At 41.0% G+C, this 20,780-nt stretch overlaps 2 protein-coding genes and 1 long non-coding RNA gene across 4 annotated transcripts; 2 read left to right on the top strand and 1 right to left on the bottom strand.

The window, feature by feature from the left end:
- Positions 1 to 257: 257 nt before the first annotated feature.
- On the top strand, positions 258 to 1,487 carry LOC310952192 (putative G-protein coupled receptor 173; the record flags this gene model as incomplete). Its single annotated transcript, XM_083920720.1, has 1 exon — positions 258 to 1,487. Exon 1 carries the CDS (start codon positions 285 to 287, stop codon positions 1,485 to 1,487), a length of 1,203 nt encoding a protein of 400 aa, XP_083776846.1. The 5' UTR covers positions 258 to 284.
- Positions 1,488 to 7,113: 5,626 nt separating this feature from the next.
- Positions 7,114 to 13,245, bottom strand: wdr13 (WD repeat domain 13). Of its 2 annotated transcripts, none has more exons than XM_083919594.1 (10): positions 13,200 to 13,245; positions 12,646 to 12,733; positions 12,295 to 12,526; positions 11,769 to 11,878; positions 11,405 to 11,535; positions 11,025 to 11,332; positions 9,128 to 9,308; positions 8,823 to 8,964; positions 8,571 to 8,689; positions 7,114 to 7,962 (listed from the first exon to the last, which is right to left on the bottom strand). In XM_083919594.1, the coding sequence occupies exons 2-10, from the start codon at positions 12,684 to 12,686 to the stop codon at positions 7,778 to 7,780; spliced, it is 1,449 nt and encodes a 482-aa protein (XP_083775720.1). In that variant the 5' UTR covers positions 12,687 to 12,733; positions 13,200 to 13,245; the 3' UTR covers positions 7,114 to 7,777. The 2 variants fall into 2 exon arrangements, with proteins under 2 accessions (XP_083775720.1, XP_083775721.1); XM_083919595.1 differs by having other exon boundaries at positions 11,405 to 11,523.
- Positions 13,246 to 16,871: 3,626 nt separating this feature from the next.
- LOC310951358 lies at positions 16,872 to 17,701 on the top strand. Its single transcript, XR_014593328.1, has 4 exons — positions 16,872 to 16,997; positions 17,166 to 17,197; positions 17,290 to 17,359; positions 17,556 to 17,701. It is a non-coding gene; the product is annotated as an uncharacterized lncRNA (long non-coding RNA).
- Positions 17,702 to 20,780: the final 3,079 nt, after the last annotated feature.

The raw sequence follows: 20,780 nt of genomic DNA, 5'->3' as shown, positions 1-20,780 counted from the left end.
TATATCCATGCTGTTAAGTGTAAGTTGGATTTCTGTGATAAGTGGACTGTTTGAGAAAGGCAACGTCAGACATCTTGTTTTTCATCCCTCAAAAAAATGTGTGTTTCTGTTCACAGGTGGTGAGGTTGTGGACAAAGAGGAAAGATGAGTCTGTCGTGTAGAAAAGATCCTTACGGCCTCTCCTTGTAAAAACGAGAGAGCCGTAGGAGACGACGGCTGTAGGAGGATCAGTAGCGTTTTTAAAAAGGGCCCGAACCAGGCAGGCTCTCGTGGAAGGTGATAGAATGACTAACCAAAGCTTTGCCATCGATGGCCCTGGCAGTTTGCTGGCTGTGCTGGCTTCACAGAGTGGAATGGCAAGAGCCGGCAGCAGCAGCAGCAGCAGTGACGGCAGTAGTGGAGGAATCTCTGCCACGGATGTGTCTGCCTACTTTAAGCTGGTCTTCTTGGGTTTGATCATCTGTGTGAGCCTTGTAGGCAACCTCTTGGTTTCCCTGCTGGTCCTACGAGACAGGACACTTCACAAGGCTCCCTACTTCTTTCTCCTGGACCTGTGCCTGGCCGATGCAGTTCGCTCCGCCGCCTGCTTCCCCTTTGTGCTGGTTTCCGTCCACAACAGCTCGGCCTGGACTTACAGTGCCTTGAGTTGTAAAGTTGTGGCTTTTATGGCTGTGCTGTTTTGCTTTCACGCTGCCTTCATGCTGTTTTGCGTGGCTGTCACCCGCTACCTTGCCATCGCCCACCACCGATTCTACGCCAAACGCATGACCATCTGGACCTGTGCCGCCATCATTTGCATGGTGTGGACTCTGGCTGTTGCCATGGCGTTCCCACCTGTCTTTGATGTGGGGACATACAAGTTCATCCATGATGAGGATCAGTGCATTTTTGAACACCGCTACCTGAAGACCAACGACACCCTGGGCTTCATGCTCATGCTGGCTGTGGTGGTCCTCGCCACCCACGGTTTCTACGCCAAGCTGCTGCTGTTTGAGTACAGGCACCGCAAGATGAAACCTGTCCAGCTAGTGCCGGCTATTAGCCAGAACTGGACCTTCCACGGTCCTGGGGCCACAGGTCAAGCTGCAGCCAACTGGATTGCAGGGTTTGGTCGAGGTCCCATGCCACCCACTCTGTTGGGCATCAGGCAAAATTTACACAATCAACACCGGCGGCTGCTCGGGATGGAAGAGGTGAGGTCAGAGAGGCGGCTTGGCAGGATGTTCTATACCATCACCCTGCTCTTCCTGGTCCTCTGGGCTCCTTACATCGTGGCGTGCTTCTGGAGGGTGTTTGTCAAGTCCTGCAACATCCCGCACAGGTACCTTTCCATCACAGTGTGGATGAGCTTCGCCCAAGCCGGAGTCAACCCCATCTTCTGTCTCCTGCTCAACGAGGACCTGAGGAAAGTGCTGAGAGCTCACCTGCCCACGTACTGGAGGACTAAACAACACCTGCCCCAGGATGAGGCCTACTGCATTATGTGAAGGTCTAATGAAGAGAATGTTTCAGGTTTTAAAGGGAGAATTTGGAGAAGTGATGTAACGCACCTTGGCTAAGTGTCTGTTTTTGTTGTTTTGCACAACAAAATCGTTTTTTTTGCCAACAAATGCAGGCACTGTGCCATTTTATTAAGAATGTTGATATTTGAGTAAGTGTGTCAGGTGCAGATGTTCGAACAGGGCGATACAAAAGCCCCTGGTATCACTTTAACAGTTTGTATTTCTGATGATGTACTGTATGATTAATAAGTAGGAAAGATCACAACAATCACCGCTCCAACTAAGTGTGACAGATGCCATTTTAAAATAATGTTGCCTTATTTCAATGGGACACGCCCCAGAGCTTTTCAAACGAGTTTCTGTGTCACATGAGGCACAAAACAGACACACAGAGAGTTGAAATCCTTGAAGGAATGTGCTGCGGACTGTGAATAGAAAGAAGTGTTGATCAGAGCGTTACTAACTCTGAAAAACATCAAGGAACTTAAAGGGTCTGAATGGATTGATAGACCACCCCGGACGCCTTTTCATGTAATTCAAAAGAGACTGCAGAATATCGAATGGACCCGATAACCTTGGATACATTTAAATAGCTGTTGTGAACCCAAGAAGCCCCTAACATGCTTGATTTTTTGGACTTGATTTAGGGCGTGTCAGGTTTCTTTGTATCATAAAAAAAATGCCTGTTTTCCTTTATTTGTAAACTATACATGTTAAGCAGATGACACTATTTTGAAATATGACTTGATTTCATATTGTACAGACTGTACAGGAATGTTTATTCCTGCTTGTGTGTTTTTATAGAGCATTTGTGTGTATGTGCGTGTGTGTGAGAGGAAGAGGTAGACAGAGAAGAGAAGAGGGAGAAAGATGATGATAGAATAGGTTCCAGTAATATTGAGTCAATTTGAAAGCAGCCTCATCTTGGAGTCTCAAAATCATGCAAAATTGAACAGTCTTCGTGCGGAAATATATCCTTTAAATGGATTTCCGTAACTGAAAATGTAGTCAGATTTCTCCAATGCACAAGCAAATGTAAAGTGCAGATGGATTATGAAAAAAAGGGACCGAATAATTAGGAAACAACACTTGTGCATTGCAAACCGGCCGGAGGATTTTATGACTTGAATGGTAATGTAAATTACGTCGTTTAAAAAAAAAAAAAAAAAAAAAAAAAATCATTAGCAAATGAACATTTATTTGCAAATGATGATCTTGGGAATGTTTTTAAAGTACTGCTATGCTTCACCAGAATACAAAAAAAATGAAGAAATGAAGTGGCACTTAATGGGAAGGAAACTTGAATGTTACCAGGCTCTCTTAACCCCCCCCCCCCCCCCCCCCCCCCCAACCACAAATGTCATCATTTGAGTGTAAGTTAGTAATCAACACGTCTTCAGGCTGGATACGACCCCAGAGATGTTCGGTGTGTGGAAACCGGCTGAAAGTACATGAAGTTGTCTCTCCAAATTAAGAGTCATGTAATACAAATGTCAGACCTACAGTACGTTAGGCATAGGTATATTTGTGCAGTCAATTTTCTAAATGTGGACACTTGCACAGCATACTGTATTAGCATGAATTCCACTGCATTTCATAGATTCAACACTGGGGATTACAACTTGTATAGATGTTGATATGGAAAGACAAAGTGAAACGGGAACTGTGGTCCATAATTTTTACGTCTGGCATTCCTTCGCGAGATGATATTCTGTAACTGTACAGTTTAACTGAGGTGGTTCTTTTGCCCACTCATCAATAAAGACTCTACTTTTGATGCATTCTGAGTTATGACCTGCCTGGATGTTGACATGGATGGATTCCAGTGGAGAACAGGAAATAGACCACTTTCCTGCAGCACAAACAACACCCTGTGTGTATTTTAGTTATGCATAAAAAGGGTGCATTTGTGACAAATCAGTCTGGGTTTGTACAGTTCACTGCATTAAATGAAAGCGTCGTCTTGACACTTTCCTCTCCACTGAACACTGAACCACAACCGCTGTAGAGTCAAAATGATTTGTGATTTCTCACTCAACTACTTACCGTTCAGATCCGGGGAGACAGGTAAAAGACATGGAAATCTCTTTTTTTACAACATGAGACCTTGAAAGTCTGCTAACATTAGCCATCAAATAAGCTACTGTTCATCACAAGCTGTAGCAGCAGAATCTCTGATTGTACTGTTTGAGGAATGATCCATTTAATCTTTTTATGAATTCAGCTTCTTATTTGTGAGAAGAAGAAGCTCTTGCTTTAAATTACGAAAACAAATATATTGCAAGGGCCTTGAAATGTGTTATACAAACCGACAAGAGAGGTCTCAAACATAACATTTATACTTCAATCTATATCATTTGATATCAATGCTCCAAAGCAAAACCATGAAATTTAGAAATGACTGTTAAATAATGTCAATTTAAATAACTTGCTCTGCTTTTAGAGTGGCAGTGCTAGAATACTTTGTGTAAACCAAAAAAAATTGGGTTTTGTCTCTCCAAGACACTCAACAACAAAGGCTGTCTTGATCATTTGTGAAAACGTATCCTTGCCCACGGTAAGATGCAGAATCGTTGCATTGTCCTATCACAACACTCTCACGGTTTTCACTCTCAAGGTTCGCACACAGGGAAAGTTTTTTGTGGCTCTCTTGTACAGAAATCCTTGTTTTTTTTATCAGCACCTTTCCTGCCTGTTTCAAACAAAGCCTCGTCCTGACCTTCCCAGACAGCAACCATTCATTGTGCTTTAACACCCACACAGCCACATTTATACGTCACAATGCCCTCACCAACCTTGAGAAGAAAACAATCTGAAGACTGAAGGTGCTGCTTTCGTGCATTTAATCATACATAATGATGAAACGTTAAAGGGGACATATGCTCTTTTATTTAGGTTCATACTTGTATTTGGGGTTTCTACTAGATCGTGTTTACATGCTATATTGTTCAAAAAACACATTATTTTTCTCATACTGACTGTCTGAATATACCTGTATTCTCTCTCTGTCTGAAACGCTCTGTTTTAACGTCTGTCTTTGGAGTTTCCCTCCTGAAAAACCCCAGCCTCCTTTCTAAAGATTTTTTTGGCAGTTTTTCAAGCTTTTATTATATAGGATGGACAGGAAATGGGGTGAGAGAGAGGGGGAGACATGCAGCAAAGGGCTGCAGTCCGGAGTCAAACCCTGCGGTCGCTGCTTCGAGGACCTTCAGCCTCTTTTCATGGGGTGACTGCTCTAACCACTGCGCCACCGGCCACCCCCCAGCCTCCTTTGATTGGTCAGCATTTCCGGGTCTTCTGCATCTGAATGACTGTAAGGGCACCGTCTACCTATATATAGTATAGTTGTGAGTGACATCATAACAGTACAGAAGACCCGCCGGCTTATCTAAAGACACAGTTTCTGAATACAGGCTTTGTGAATTTCACAGTACATGGAGTGTTATGATACTTTCACATTATTTATGTGCAGCACTTCTGCTTTATAATATGTATGTATATATATACATATATATAACTTTTTCCATTTATTTTTTTTTAAATTTGAGCTATGTATGTCTTTCTCCTACATCGAGATTGCCATCATACATTACTAATGTATCATTTTCATAACAAGAAATATTTGAGGGGTCACTAGACACCTCTGCTAAACAAAACCGTGCAGGTTTTTTTTCTGACTGAGCTATTTCTTTTTCTTGTGAAGTACTAGATGTTTTAAACTCTTCAGCCTTCAAAAATCTCTCTGTGGTCGAACTGCTCACAACTTACAGTATATCCACTCTGACCACGAGGGGTTGTTAGTTGATACTACTTTATTTCAAAGGTCCCATATTGTAAAAAGGGAGATTTCCATGTTTGTTTGTTTTTTATTATTATAAAGCAGGTCGCTCAGGGAATGTCCAAACATAAACCAGTTTAATAAAATATATATAAGGAGATGATTTTTACAAGGTACAGAAATGAGGAGGGTGTATGATTATTACTGTCGGTATATTGTTTATTTACTTTGTGATTTATGTATCAATGTGTGATCTTCAGTATGTGTGTGTGTATGTAATATGTATGTATGTGTGTACATATATGTGTATATATATATATATTTGTGTGTGTGTGTGTGTGTACGTCCATGTGTATGTATGTTTATATAGGTAGCTATATTGTACTCTGTGTCATCTTCAGTGTGTGAGTGTATGTTATATATTATAATAATATAAAGAATCATATATTTTATTAAGATAAATATCTTTGTAATAGAAGTATGCTTTGTTAGATATAGAACAAGGATAATTGAAGAATGACAAATGGAAGTTATTATTATTCGTATTATTACTATATAGATAGAAGGCAAAATATTTCAGTACGTGTTATTTCAGTAATATTTATTAAAAAGGGGTGGAATGAAATAAGTTTATACTTCTTCCCACTCCTTTTCGGATATGTAAACAGAATTGATATTTTTTTCAGATTACTTTGTTATTGTACATTTATTTTTCTCTCCTTTTTTCCCCTTTTCCTTATGACTGCCCATTAATGTATGATAATGTTGTCTAAACTAAAACTATATAAATGTGAAAATATTCAAATCCGCAGCAAAATGCACACAGCCCTTATTCAGAAACTGTGCCTTTAAACGAGCAATCAGGACTTTCGTATGGTTGGGATGTGACAACTATTACTGAACATAAGTAGAAAGTGCCGCTACAGTCATTCCCCGGCTGCAATGACGGTGCGGAGACGCCAAGAGTGCAGATGCGGAAGACCCAGAAACATCGACCAATCAGAGCAGACTGGACTTTTTTCAGGAGGCGGTCTTAAAGAGACAGGCGTTAAAACAAAGTGTTAAAAGCATGTAATGTAATGTAATTCATTTAAAAGCCTGAAAACCTGAAAACAAAATATGGGACTTTTGAGGTTTGGGAAGCTCTGACAAACGGTTGAAGAAGATGATGGATAATCTCCAATCCTGCTCCTGGAGGGCCGCCGCCCTGTATGTTTTAGGTTTCTCCCTGCCAAAACACACCTGAGTCTAATGACTATCAAACATGTGACAAGCTTCAGCTGCTTGATAATGAGCACATCATTAGACTCAGGTGTGTTAGAGCCGGGAGAAACCTAAAGCAGGCAGGACAGCGGCCCTCCTGGAGATGCCTGAAACAGTTGCTAATTAGAACTAAATACAATGTACAGTTGAAGTTGATGTGACAGACATTACCGTAGAGCCTAAAAACATCATTATCAGCATAATTATGATTTACTGACAGCCAAGTAGGCAAAGGAATTGACTATTTCTCAGCAATCCCAAAGTCAAATATTAAACCTTTCCAAGACCATTAAAACGCAACAAATACGCCATTTTACAATTCTAAAACAACCAAAATAATCTCATAACACAATATTGCAGCCCCATCACCCTGCGCTAAATGCAACCGTACATTTTTACACCACTTCTGGTCATTGATGTAAAGGGAATTCTGTGCAGATCTTGAATACCCACACAATGACCAACACTCTCCTACACTGTCGGTTTGACCACCCTGCTACATTAAACTGTTATCACTATTTCCTTCTATTGTTTCACACATATATTTGGTTAAAAAAGGAACAAGACTGCTGACAGTTACAGGAGTTTATTCTGTATGCGTTTAATAAATTATATGAAACTGCAACCAGCGTGAACCAAATATACACACACAGAAGTACAAACACATACTTAAAAACACACCTGTTTCTTCATCACTTTTGAACTTTTGTCTCATTCTGAGTCCAGTGTCATGCATGTGGTCTCAAATGCAAACAGGCAATTGCAGAACTGAAAGCAAATAAGGCGGATTTACTACACTTGATTACACTGCTTGAGTAACAGTTACATAAATAGTGAACTAGATCTATGCCAGAGGGGCCGCCAGTGTGATACAAAGTGTTGGGCCGGTTTGCTCTGGAAGATTACGCTGTATCCTCTTCACATGAATTCAGTCATATCGGTACAAGTCAGAGGTAAGCCATGACACATGCATGGGAGTAGTGCTCTTTCTTTTCTTTCGATTTCTCAGCTGCAGCTGTAGGAGGACTGACACACACACATACACAAGCATCCCACCCCCCAATCCCTTGAATTTCTAAGACATCCCTACCACCTACACAGCATGGTGTTCTATCTGATTGCACTTGAGTTCTCATTTAAACGTTTAATGCAGCCTATTACATTCCAGCGAAAATATACAGAGTTGTTTTTGGACAGTAATGCAGCGCATGAAAGCATTTTATTGGTGAATTTGTCACTTTTGCTCCCGCCTCCAGATGATGACCATACCGGTGGAATCGGCTGATGCCAGTAAACTCTCGTCACAGTTGAAGCTGACATCCAGCACTGGTCCCCCGTGACCCTGTAACTTGTTCACTATCGCCTTAGTGTTGCGCTCGACGTCAAAGAAGTAGACACAGGCATCCTCGCTGCCGGTCACTGTGTCAGAGGGAAAATCAGAAGTTCATTGGTTAAGACAACTAGATAATAAATGACAGATGGCTTATACAAACAATTTATTTGGGATTGAACATGGGTATGTCAATGGTTTACACTGCTTCAAAATAATAGCAAAACTGCTCAACTATCCAGAGAAACAGAGCGACTTTGTAGCAAAAACCTCACTGGCATTTTGTAACGATTAAATTACAACACATCTCTAAGTGAAGATTCTCTGGGGTATTTTTATGAGTGAGATGCTTCTGTTAATTGGAGACACAAACCTGATAATTTAAACACTGACAAGCCTTGAATTAAATGAACTGTTGATTGTGAGGAAATAATCAACAGCGAGGAAAGTGAAATAAGGTGAAGCACTGAGGTAGAGTGGTGCCAAATATTCCTCATGTAAACAACATGCTGTATAACTTTTGACCCTATGAAATTCTACAAACATTTGATGGATGAAAAACATGTACAGGGTAGAAAGGTAGGTTACTGAATTGCTGAAAGGTTGCTATTTTGTTTTTTCTTTTTAATCCTATAATGAACTGTGGTCTAATTTTCTATTCAAGATATCACAGCAAGAACACAGAGAGACTTCTTACCCACACAGGCCCCCTGTCTGAAAGACATGAGGGGGCAGAAGATGCTATGAACGTGCTGGGATCCATGCTGAATAGGAAAGCTTCTCTTCAGCTGTAGTGTACCATCATTGTCCACCACCCTGCAGACGCATAGGTGGAATAACTGATCAGTAAATACATCTTCATATACATGCTACAACAATGAAGATGACTTTAAATTATATTTCAGCAACAAAACTGCCTCGTTAATAAACAGTGCCCTTACAGACTGACCTGTACAGCAGCAGCTTATTGACACAGGCGTTGACCAGCAGGGAGGGGTCTCTGGCCTCTCGGCTTATCCAGGACCGAGCAGATATGCTGCAGATGGAGCTGCCTTCACTCACCACCAGACGCTTGGCTTTGGTCAGCTTCCCTGGTGTGTGTGTGGGGGCGTGCGGGCAGAAACAGCAGAAGCCGGCAGAGGCACATCAATCCTCTCAACCAGAGACCGTGCATGATTCAGAGACTAATTAAAATTTGTCATTCAGTCACAACACACTTTGCCTTATGCCAAAATAAAAATGTTGCGGGTGTACCTGTGGCCATGTCAAACAGGAAGGAGAAGATGCTGCCCCTGTCATCACCAGCCCAAAGGATCCTGCCCGGAGCATCAAAGGAAAGAGACAGCACGCGGCCCGTCAGCTTACTGGAGCCCCCCTTCACCTTCTTCCCAGTGGAGATGTTCACCACTTGCAGGTGGTGCTTGCTGTTTCCTACCTGTAACACAGAACAAGGAGAGGGGTCCTTCATTACCTCCACAAGGCAGCACGGATAAAGCACTGGTTGTAATATTTTTGCCGGTGTTATTAGACTTGTGAAAACCAGCGTTGATCTTAACTTGAGGTCTAACACTGTGTAATATAACAGAAATCATCATCTTGTGTTCAGGTAGAACAGACCAATACAAGGCAGGACAAACCAGTTAAACCAGTACAAACCAGACAAAGATACGTTTCTTCCTCTGCTAATATTATATTTGTTAGTACTGAAAAACAAATATCCATCTCACTCATGTTCCATTTAATGAGCTGTAAACAGACACTTATGTGCACAACAAACACATCAAATAAATAAATAAATAAAAAGAATGAAAACAAAATTATCCAGGACATTTACCACTTTTTTTTGAAACAAAAGATGATGTTCAATTTTAAATTTATAAATCAATTTCACGGTGTACAATGCATTTAGTTCTTGGGAAAGAGATGAAAAGCCACTCTGCAGAGGAATTGTCTCTGAATGCGTTATTGTTTTGTGAATTAGTTGATGATGATAAATTCATTAATTCTACAGCATGTTATGAACGATGAAGAGGAAATAAAAGCTGCAAACGTCTAAAATAAAATATTAAATCTTAATAAACATAACACACACAATTAGATTATTCCTGAAATGTTCAGAGACGATTCTTTAACATCATCATGGTGATCATGGAGATTCAGTACATGACAAGAAAGGAAAGTGCTCACACTAATCCTAATATTATAGTGTCGTTAGAAAAAAAAGAAAATAGACACCGGTACCGATGCTTCGACTTCGTTTGTGACACACGCACACACACACACACACACACACACACACACACACACACACACACACACACACACACACACACACACACACACACACACACACACACACACACACACACACACACACACACACACACACACACACACACACACACACACACACACACACACACACACACACACACACACACACACACACACACACACACACACACACACACACACACACACACACACACACACACACACACACACACACAAATGTGGTATTGAATGACATGGCATTTTTGGATATTTGATACTATGGAGGCAATTGAATTAATGTAATGTGCCCTTTTTCAAGTCCTCTTTGTAAGGTGGGATCTGAAAACACAGTTCCAACCGTGCCTCATAACGATTACCAAAGTAGTGCATGAAGCAGCTATGCAACTTGTTTTAAGTGTGAAGCAGATTATTAAAAATTACTATTGCAAAAATCTATCATTTTACTTTTTTAGATGAAATCCTGAATTATCACTGAATATTGTGGCATCAATATCAAAGTGTCACTTGGTATTGAACTCAAACAGCAAGATTTTGTTCCTGCAAACAAATTATTTGGACTTTGTGTTGGTGCCCTAAATGTAGACCATATAAAATATTTAAACTATTCTTTAAGATCAATTAGAAGTATAAAAGTGGTAGATAAAAAACGGGAGCATTCACACTCATACATTTTAAAGCTAAAGACACAAAATGAAATGTAGGTTGAACAAGGAAATTGTTTTTAATGATCTTTTATTTCTCTAATCTTACTTTAAGTTATTTTAATTGCCGAGTATGATTCATTTGTAGAAGTATCTGTGGTAATATATTGTACTGGAGAATATAAAAACGATAACTTGTCTCAAACGGGACTCACCACAGTAAGGTTGTTATTCATCGGCTGGAAGGTGCAGCAGAGCAACTCACTGGACTCTGGGTCCCTGACCTCTCGGATGCAGCGACCGTCCCCCGTGTTCCAGATACGCAGAGTCCCGTCTAGTGATGTCGACACTATGATGTCATTGCTCAGGGACCAAGCAAAGTCTGTGACGGGACCTCCGTGACCTTTCAGGGTCACCTTCACACTGGGAGGAGACGGGGACAAAGTCATGATGGACAGGGTGCCATCCAGGGAGCAGCAAGCAAGGAGGTGCTTGTCATCATTGGCAAACTGCAACCGTGGAACTGAAAGGAGAGGAAGGTGGAGTCAAATACATGTTGAAGCTTAAAATATACAAATACAATCTATTTACTTACCAGCAGAGTCTACATGTTGGTCGAATATGTGGTGCATGCCAGCAAAAGCATAATTTTCACTCAGAGTTGTGTCCCCTGCCATGGCACGACTGGCCTCTGCCACTGAGGTGGGAACCAAACTGCCCGGAGGCCTGCGTTCAGAAAAACAAACCACCATGTCAGCATATAATCAATACGACTCACCTCATAACCCTGCCTTGTGATGGAAACCCAATATGAGAAATATGATCATCACAACCAAACAAGAATTACAACCAGCAAATCCAACAAATGTCTCAAAAGGAGAAATAAATCAAACGGGATTTCAATCGCTCATGACGCTGAGTGCAACATGAGGGTTTCTGTGTGGCGTTCTTCTGTGTACCTCTCATCATAGACGGCTCTGTTCATCTGGGCCTGTAGCTGGTAGGAGCCTCTGCTGACGGACCGGCGGTGACCACGAGCCCCTTGGGCACGGGGGTCCTCCTCGAAGTCCTGCTCGAGAGGAGAGGAGAGGGAAGGAAGACAGAAGCTCGTAGGAATGGGTGCAAGTAAAGACGGACCTTTCTGAAACTTCAGAAATAATCATAAAATAGCCATCAATAATTCTTGAAAATGTATTGAAATTACCATGCATTTTAAGTTCATGATATTGCCAATATACGAGGGCAATGCCAGCCATTTCAACAAGCTGCTCAGCTTAATATGTACGGGCAACCAAAGTGTTGCTTGGCTACTGCTGATTGATGAAAACTAAGGTCTAACCACCCATACGGCTCTCATGTGTTGCATCCTATATTTTCATTCCAACTTGCAGGTATTTTTATTTCTCACTTCCAAATTAGTACAAACACCCCCTCCTATTCTTTCTCTTCTACGTCCCCTGCCCTTTCTGTTTCTTTGGGTCTGACCTCCATGCGGTCCAGTGTGGTGCGGGAGCTGCGCACACTGCTGGCCCTGAAGCTGCTCTGCTCGGACAGGGGCCCGTAGCGCAGGGCCAGCAGCTGACTGCGCAGCCTCAGGTACTGCCTGCGCAGCCCCGGCTCAAAGCCACACTTGGCGTTCTCTCTGAGCAGCTGGCTGCGTCGGCGGATGTACTGAGTTCGGAACTGTGGGAACGTAGGCGTGCGGTAAGCATTGTACCTGTGGAGGGGAAAAGAACACACACACACACACACACACACACACACAATAACTCACGTGTGAATAGCTTCTTCATCAGTTTAGACTATTAAAAAGGCTGCTGCATGATTGGGTCTCACCTTGCGTCCACTGCCAAAACCTGCTGCCAAACTGCTGCCATTCCACAAAGCACTCTGGTAGAGAGGAAGCCACTGCCAGGGCAGATTGCTGTTACAATACAAAGTTCATGTTTTAGCTCCTTTACTTACAAACTTTCACATGTATGTCCCTGTGTGAGAGTACAACCCCACCCTCCCTTCTGCACACACACTGAAGCAGGTGATGGTGCAGTAAAGGCACCACAGGGAGTCATATCTAGCTGTGTTTTTCTACCTGAGTGTGACACCACAATTTAAGTGTTTAAGTGAACTGAAACGGAGCTAAACAATGAGCAGGTGGAGCATGTTTTAGCTCGCGGATATAGGAAGTAACTTGACGTCGCAATGCTAACTAGCAGTTAGCAAGTTAGCCACAACATCATATGCGATGTCCTCACATACAGACCTGTTTTCCTCTCTTTCTACAGTGCGCATAGACAGGTTATCAGTTAGCAGGTTTGTGTGTAGAGTGAGGCGTTGTGTTGTTAAAATACAGCACAGAAACACACGAGGAATACACGTGAAAAGGGGTTTACCTTCCTTAGCTTTTCTCCATCGCTGCTCTTACTGTCAAGTCACGTGACACGGTGTCACGAGCCTGCTGCTATGGAGCTTCATGCTGCACATCATTTACATCAGAGGTCTTCAGCAGGGGGTCCGGAACCCCAAAAGGGTCCTCGGCCTTACTGCAGGGGGTCCACCCTATAGCTTGATAATCTTCCCAACGTTTTTTTTTTTTTTTTTTTAATACGTCTGAAAATATACATTAAAATTAGTGTTCTGTATTATTAGCAAATATAAATGTGTGGGGAAAAAATACATTATATACAACCTTGATGATAGGCTTACTGGCTTATAGGCAAGGTAGCCACTAAGTCACTGAGGTAGTCACTAAGGTAGTTACTAAGGTAGTCACTGAGGTAGTTACTAAGGTAGTCACTAAGGCAGTTACTGATGTAGCCACTAAGTTAGATACTAAGGTAGTCACTAAGGTAGTTACTAAGGTAGCCACTAAGTTGGTTACTAAGGTAGTTACTAAGGTAATCATTTAGGTAGCCACAAAGGTAGTTACTAAGGTAGTCACTAAGGTAGTTACTGAGGTAGTCACTAAGGTAGTTACTAAGATAGCCACAAAGGTAGTTACTAAGGTAATCACTTAGGTAGCCACAAAGGTAGTTACTGAGGTAGTCACTAAGGTAGTTACTAAGTCAGCCACAAAGGTAGTTACTAAGGTAATCACTTAGGTAGCCACAAAGGTAGTTACTAAGGTAGTTACTAAGGTAGTCACTAAGGTAGTTACTAAGATAGCCACAAAGGTAGTTACTAAGGTAATCACTTAGGTAGCCACAAAGGTAGTTACTAAGGTAGTTACTAAGGTAGTCACTAAGGTGGTTACTAAGTTAGTTACTAAGGTAGTCACTAAGGTAGTTACTAAGGTAATCATTTAGGTAGCCACAAAGGTAGTTACTAAGGTAGTTACTAAGGCAGCCACAAAGGTAGTTACTAAGGTAATCATTTAGGTAGCCACAAAGGTAGTTACTAAGGTAGTCACTAAGGTAGTTACTAAGGCAGTTACTAAGTCAGCCACTAAGGTAGTTACTAAGGTAGTTACTAAGTCAGCCACTAAGGTAGTTACTAAGGTAACCACTTAGGTAGCCACAAAGGTAGTTACTAAGGTAGTTACTAAGGTAGTCACTAAGGTAGTTAGTAAGGTAATTACTAAGGTAGTCACTGAGGTAGTTACTAAGGTGGTTACTAAGGTAGTTACTAAGGTAGTCACGAAGGTAGTTACTAAAGTAGTCACTAAGGTAATTACTAAGGTAGTCACTGAGGTAGTTACTAAGGTAGTTACTAAGGTAGTCACTAAGGTACTTACTAAGGTAATTACTAAGGTAGTCACTGAGGTAGTTACTAAGGTGGTTACTAAGGTAGTTACTAAGGTAGTTACTAAGGTGGTTACTAAGGTAGTTACTAAGGTAGTCACAAAGGTAGTTACTAAGGTGGTTACTAAGGTAGTTACTAAGGTAGTCACGAAGGTAGTCACTAAGGTACTTACTAAGGTAATTACTGAGGTAGTCACTGAGGTAGTTACTAAGGTGGTTACTAAGGTAGTTACTAAGGTAGTTACTAAGGTGGTTACTAAGGTAATTACTAAGGTAGTCACTGAGGTAGTTACTAAGGTGGTTACTAAGGTAGTTACTAAGGTAGTCACTAAGGTACTTACTAAGGTAATTACTAAGGTAGTCACTGAGGTAGTTACTAAGGTGGTTACTAAGGTAGTTACTAAGGTAGTTACTAAGGTGGTTACTAAGGTAGTTACTAAGGTAGTCACAAAGGTAGTTACTAAGGTGGTTACTAAGGTAGTTACTAAGGTAGTCACGAAGGTAGTCACTAAGGTACTTACTAAGGTAATTACTGAGGTAGTCACTGAGGTAGTTACTAAGGTGGTTACTAAGGTAGTTACTAAGGTAGTTACTAAGGTGGTTACTAAGGTAATTACTAAGGTAGTCACTGAGGTAGTTACTAAGGTGGTTACTAAGGTAGTTACTAAGGTAGTTACTAAGGTAGTCACTGAGGTAGTCACTAAGGTAGTTACTAAGGTAGTCACTGAGGTAGTTACTAAGGTAGTCACGAAGGTAGTTACTAAGGTAGTCACTGAGGTAGTTACTAAGGTAGTCACTAAGGTAGTTACTAAGGTAGTCACTAAGGTCGTTACTGAGGTAGTCACTGAGGTAGCCGCTAAGGTAGTCTCTAAGGTAGTCACTGAGGTAGTTACTAAGGTAGTCACGAAGGTAGTTACTAAGGTAGTCACTGAGGTAGCCATTCTCAGATACAATTGAGCTGAAGGATTTACTGTGCCATCCAAATGTATGTTTAACATTAACATATGATGTATAAATATGTTAACAGTGATCATTGTAATATCTTAGTATAGTTTGCATCATACAAAGTTGTGTATAGGCTTTAAGCCGCCCAGCTGTTAGGCCCAGTTTAATATGCAACTCAATTTAATACAATATTTGTAGAAGGGGTCCCTGCTTCATCTCTCTTTCAGGTAACTGATCCTTGGCCTAAAAAACGTTGAAGACCCCTGATTTCAATGATGTATTGTATGTTTCAATGTGATGAACCGACTGATATTTTATTGGATTAGAAAATGCGAACGGAAACAGACACTGCCTGATATAATTTCATAATAATGACATTTCAACACTCAAGTAGTAGGCCTTGATAGTGGCAATCTTCACATTTGTGAGTGGTGGATTGAGGGACCACCCTCACGGGGCAAATAATCTATATGTTTATCATCACTTTTTTTTAATTACTAGCCTTTTAATTGAGTAAAAATAGCAACCACAAAGTAAAAGTCCTGCATTTAAAAGAAATCAAGTATTAGCATCAAAATATAATTAAAGTACCAAAAGTAAAACTCAGAATGTAGAATGGCCCATTTCAGAATCATAATCTGTATATCAAGTTTGTTGCAGCTGGTAAAGACTGGGTTGATTGTAATTACTTTATATACTAATATATAAAGTAATGATAATAATGATTGATATAATTATATTAATGTATAAATTGATTACTAATCTATATCTGCAAATTAAGTAGTAACTAATGTTGTCTTTGTATACTACTGGGTAGCTTGTGAATTTTCCCTGGGGTTCAATAAGGTCTTATCTTAACCTATAATAAGTAATACATCATTCATCACACATTTAATTGATAAATATATTTAGATTTTTTTTAATAAAGAGTAGTAGGAGTATTAAGTACAATATTTGCCTCTGAATCGTAGTGGAGTAGAAGTATAAAGTCACATATAAGTACAACTACCTCACCTCACAATTACTTACAGTACTTAAGTGCAGTACTCGAGTAAAAAATCCACCCAATGAAGAATGCAAAATCCTAATGTAGTACCTATGCAGTATTTAAAATGGCTGATCAACATGAAAAAGGTGACGCCTGGTAGATCTTTATTTTTTTTTTTACTAATAAAACACACACCCTGGCTGCCGGTAACATGATGATAACGCTTTCTTGTCCCAGACAATAGGTGAACACACAGTTCCAGTGAGTTCACAATGGCAGTATGACAAGGTCAGCTCCGAGGTTTCGCCTGGCTCAGCAAAGACCTGCAGAGCTGCGGTGCACGCTGCTCAGCTGACGGGGCTCTTTGCTTGTTCACTGTGCTCTTTCTCGAAGGGGCCCCAGTGACAGAGCCATTCACAAGCACGGACCATAAATGACAGAGTTGAACACCACATTAAGCACTGCATTCTCAGAAGTCACAACTGACTGGAGCACAGCCAAAATGCCAGGAACAAAAGGTAAGCAATGTGAAACTAAATATTTTAGTTTAATTTTCTGTGGATACCAGAAGAGCAGTTTACTTTTATGGCATTCAAAATAGAAGACTCTTTAAAAAAATAAATGTAGCAAAAGTTACCTTTTTCCCGAATGTTTCACATATTTCTGAATGTTTCCACTATTTTCAGGTAATAAGTCGGACAAGAAGTCAGCTACCAAGGTAGGAAATTGTTCAATTCCCTTTTTTTTCCCTCCCATCAATGTGTAATTATTTGTTGCTTCACTTTATGTATGTGTGCTTTCATTTCATAGCAACCTCAGAGTCCTAAAGAGCAGCCGAAGAAAGCTGATCAGAAAGGAGATGATAACAAAAAGCAAGGAGGTAAGCATTTATATGGAGCTACATTTTGGAAGGATGTTAATTGGAATTCATGAATCAGGATTTCCAAGTTGAAAAAAAGGTCGACATAGGCCTTCAGCAAGATACTCCCTTATGTCTAGCACAAAGTGTAGAAATGAAATGCAGTGATTGCCGTGTCCCCAGTGAAGGTATCTGTCTGTGTTTCATCCCCTCGCAGGACAGCCGAAGGGAGAGAAGCAATAACTTCCAGGCATTTGTGAAGATGGCTTTGGAGACGCTGTTGGGGTCCTGTCGTCGTAAACATGGGAGCTCTCGGGGCAAACAGGGCTGAGTGCACCTACCCCCTGCACTCTCCCTCCCCCGAGCCTGCAGACTGGGCTGTTGTGCAGCCTTCCAATACAGCATCTGCTCACCTCTCACAGAGGCAGAAAGTCAACCTGATCTCCATCCATCACCATCTGTTATCCCTCTACCCCCCCCCCCCCCCCCCAACCCTTCTCTGCCCCCCTTCCCCACATTGTCCACTTTGGCTTACTGGGTGCACAGAAATAGATTCCAGGTTATACCGGACCATTGCTCTGTGCGTAAAAAACATTTTGTCATCCCTTTGCCCTCATTCCACAATCGGCTGTCTAACAGTCCACACATCCTTCTTGTAAATAAAATAATAACGAAATAAACAACTATTTCTTACAGCAGTGCGTGTGTATCTGGCTTCTATGTGTACACGATATTCAAACATCACCTCAGACATTTTTTTTCCACATTGAATTAAACAGACGGCAATCCAGGTTTGATGTAAAATTTTATAAAAATATCACAGATGTATCAGTGCCTTCACATTTACAGGGAGAAAAGTTGTCTTAAAAAGTAAATTTAAAATACCGTACTTGTCGGATTGAGTGGTATAGGTCTGAAGAGACTGAGCACTTGTTCTCAGGCATGAACAAACATTCAGACTCTAATCTAAAACACTACAGCCAAGAAGCAAATCCTCTGATGTTCTAGATTTAAGAAAGATACAGTATATGGACAGAACGTGAACACAATCTGATACAGATGCTCATTTGATTCTTTCAAAATCAGTTACATAAATACACCATTAAAAGCAGCAGTGTCATAAAAATCCGTACTTAGGGGTAAATATTTAATATAGTGTACTGTATCATTTTATCTACTATGAAATCGGAAGTTTAAACATTTTTCCCCGACAGTAACACGTGAAATACCCTGACTTTTACACTTTTATTTTCAAGACTGAAGAGTGAAAGAGTTTTTCAAATGTCCACAAATACCACTAAGACCTTCTCTAAACAAAGGCAAATAACTAAACTTGAAGGAAATCGTCGAAATAACACAAAATAAAATACTAACACTGTTAGGAAATTTCACCACAAAAAATCTCTTCATAGACAGCATTATACATGTATAATTGCTGCCTCATAACCATAACCTGTGCTCTTTTCATTCAAAGGTTTGTTGTCTAACACATGCTCAGGAGAAAAGCCATGTAAAAGGAAACAACTGATGAGTTTCTATATTTTTCTTGCCACCAAATCCCATAAAAAGAACAAAAGCAACAATCAATTATTCTACTGATAAGTGTCGTCTCTGTGGCCAAAGTGTGATGTGGCTTATTCCTATGTGTCATTAACTCCCATTGTCGTCCAGAATGTATGAATGAGCCACTGTTGCCCTGGGAGACATGTTCCTTCATCACAGTGAATGTGGGCAATGCGATTTATTTTGAGTCCATCCCACATACACTGTCCTGCTGCTATATATACACAGTAGAGCCTGACCTGCGTATAGGTCCACTGTTGAAAAAAGTTCCTATCACATGTACTATTTACTGTTTGAGAAATGTTTGCTTAAAAACGACAGTGCCAAGATGTTTTACAAAATCATTCTGCCTATAAAAAAATGAGCTGCTTGCATCTTTTTCTTGACAATCGCTCATCCAAACAACTTCACACTCAACACCGCACTTCCTTGGTGCCTGAGTAATACACCTGCCACATTGCTTCCCCTAGCAATGCTAGAGTATACGCCTATTTTGCTAACAGCCAGCCTTTTGGGATCAGTCTATTTCCAGGAACAAAAGCATTCATTCTGACAGTAACATCTCTGATGCTTATAGGGATACTTCACTCATTTGCATTAAGCTTTGTATCATTAGAAACCCAGTCCTATTTTTGAATGGTCGTGTATCATTACCTAATTTTCCCCTGAGACGGGAGAGAGTCGTATCTACCTAACACCTAACACTTCCTGCTTTAAATGCCGTAAAAACGTAATTTTGCGTCATTTAAAGCAGGACGTGTTAGAGAGACGGGCTCTGATGAAACTACAAACACTAGTGCATCATTTTTCAAACTCGCCTACAGGGTTCGGGACCTACTGACGCTACAGACCTATTACAGATCAGTGGGTGGGACTTCACTTGCTGAAACTAACATTTGGCATCTTACTTGGAAGCTAAGCTAAGCTAACCAGCGATGTGGAGAAAGCTGGTGAAGCAACGACGATGGTGGAAGGTATGATATGGAAGAAGGGGATTTCGAAGATCTGATGCTTGAAGGTGCATTATGGGAGCTGTTGTTTTCAATCCACAAGCGCCATGAAGTCACCTCTACCTATTCTCGGTCAAGAAGGCACCAAATTAGAAAGTTCTGTTTCATTTCAATACAGATTAATGTTTCTGCTGGTGAAGTATTCCCTTAAAATTTTTGAATTTGCTACAATGTATCATTTCCGGTCTCTCTTTCTTCATCTGTTCTTGAAGGTACTGTAACGAACGGCCGCTTAATTGACTACACGGTGTTTACATAACACACCATCTGTAGATCTCAAGAGGTTGGACAGACAGACGGACGCATTTTAGTTGGATGTGAGCATATAGAATGGGCTTACGGCTAAAAGCTACAACCATGCAGCGGAAGTCTTTCTGCTTTTTGGTTCTTCTCATGGGATTTGTTGAAAATAAAAAAGCAATAGAATATCACCAGCCTTATCCTCCAAACTCTAAAAAATACGATTGTGAAACACTTGAGGTCGGGGGGGGGGGGGGCACATCTGGAGGACATCTGCCGCAGTTGATGATGAAACCTAGATAATGGACTTCATCACGTGTCCACAGAAAGGAGCAGCCGATCTCCACCATGCTGACAGGTATCGATTGCGACTCACAGTGAGACATCGGTAACTGCTGTCACATCATGAGGGCTCAACAACAGTGGCTCAGATTAAAGAGGATGTGAGTAGGAGAAGGGAGGGGGGGGGGGGGGGGGGCACTATCATTTCATGGATATCAAAACGAGTCCCCAGCAGGTTAGAATAATAGATTACCCAGCCAACATGAGGCGCAACCTGAACACTGCGTGTTGGTTTATTGTTGTATACAGGTTGATTCTGTTGTCTTCGGTCTGATGCAGAATAAAGT

The sequence above is a fragment of the Echiichthys vipera genome (assembly GCF_963691815.1).
Source record: "Echiichthys vipera genome assembly, chromosome: 9".
In the NCBI taxonomy this organism is placed as follows: domain Eukaryota; kingdom Metazoa; phylum Chordata; class Actinopteri; order Perciformes; family Trachinidae; genus Echiichthys; species Echiichthys vipera.
The sequence above is the reverse complement of the archived record's forward strand: the minus strand, read 5'-3'. Positions and strand labels throughout refer to the sequence as shown.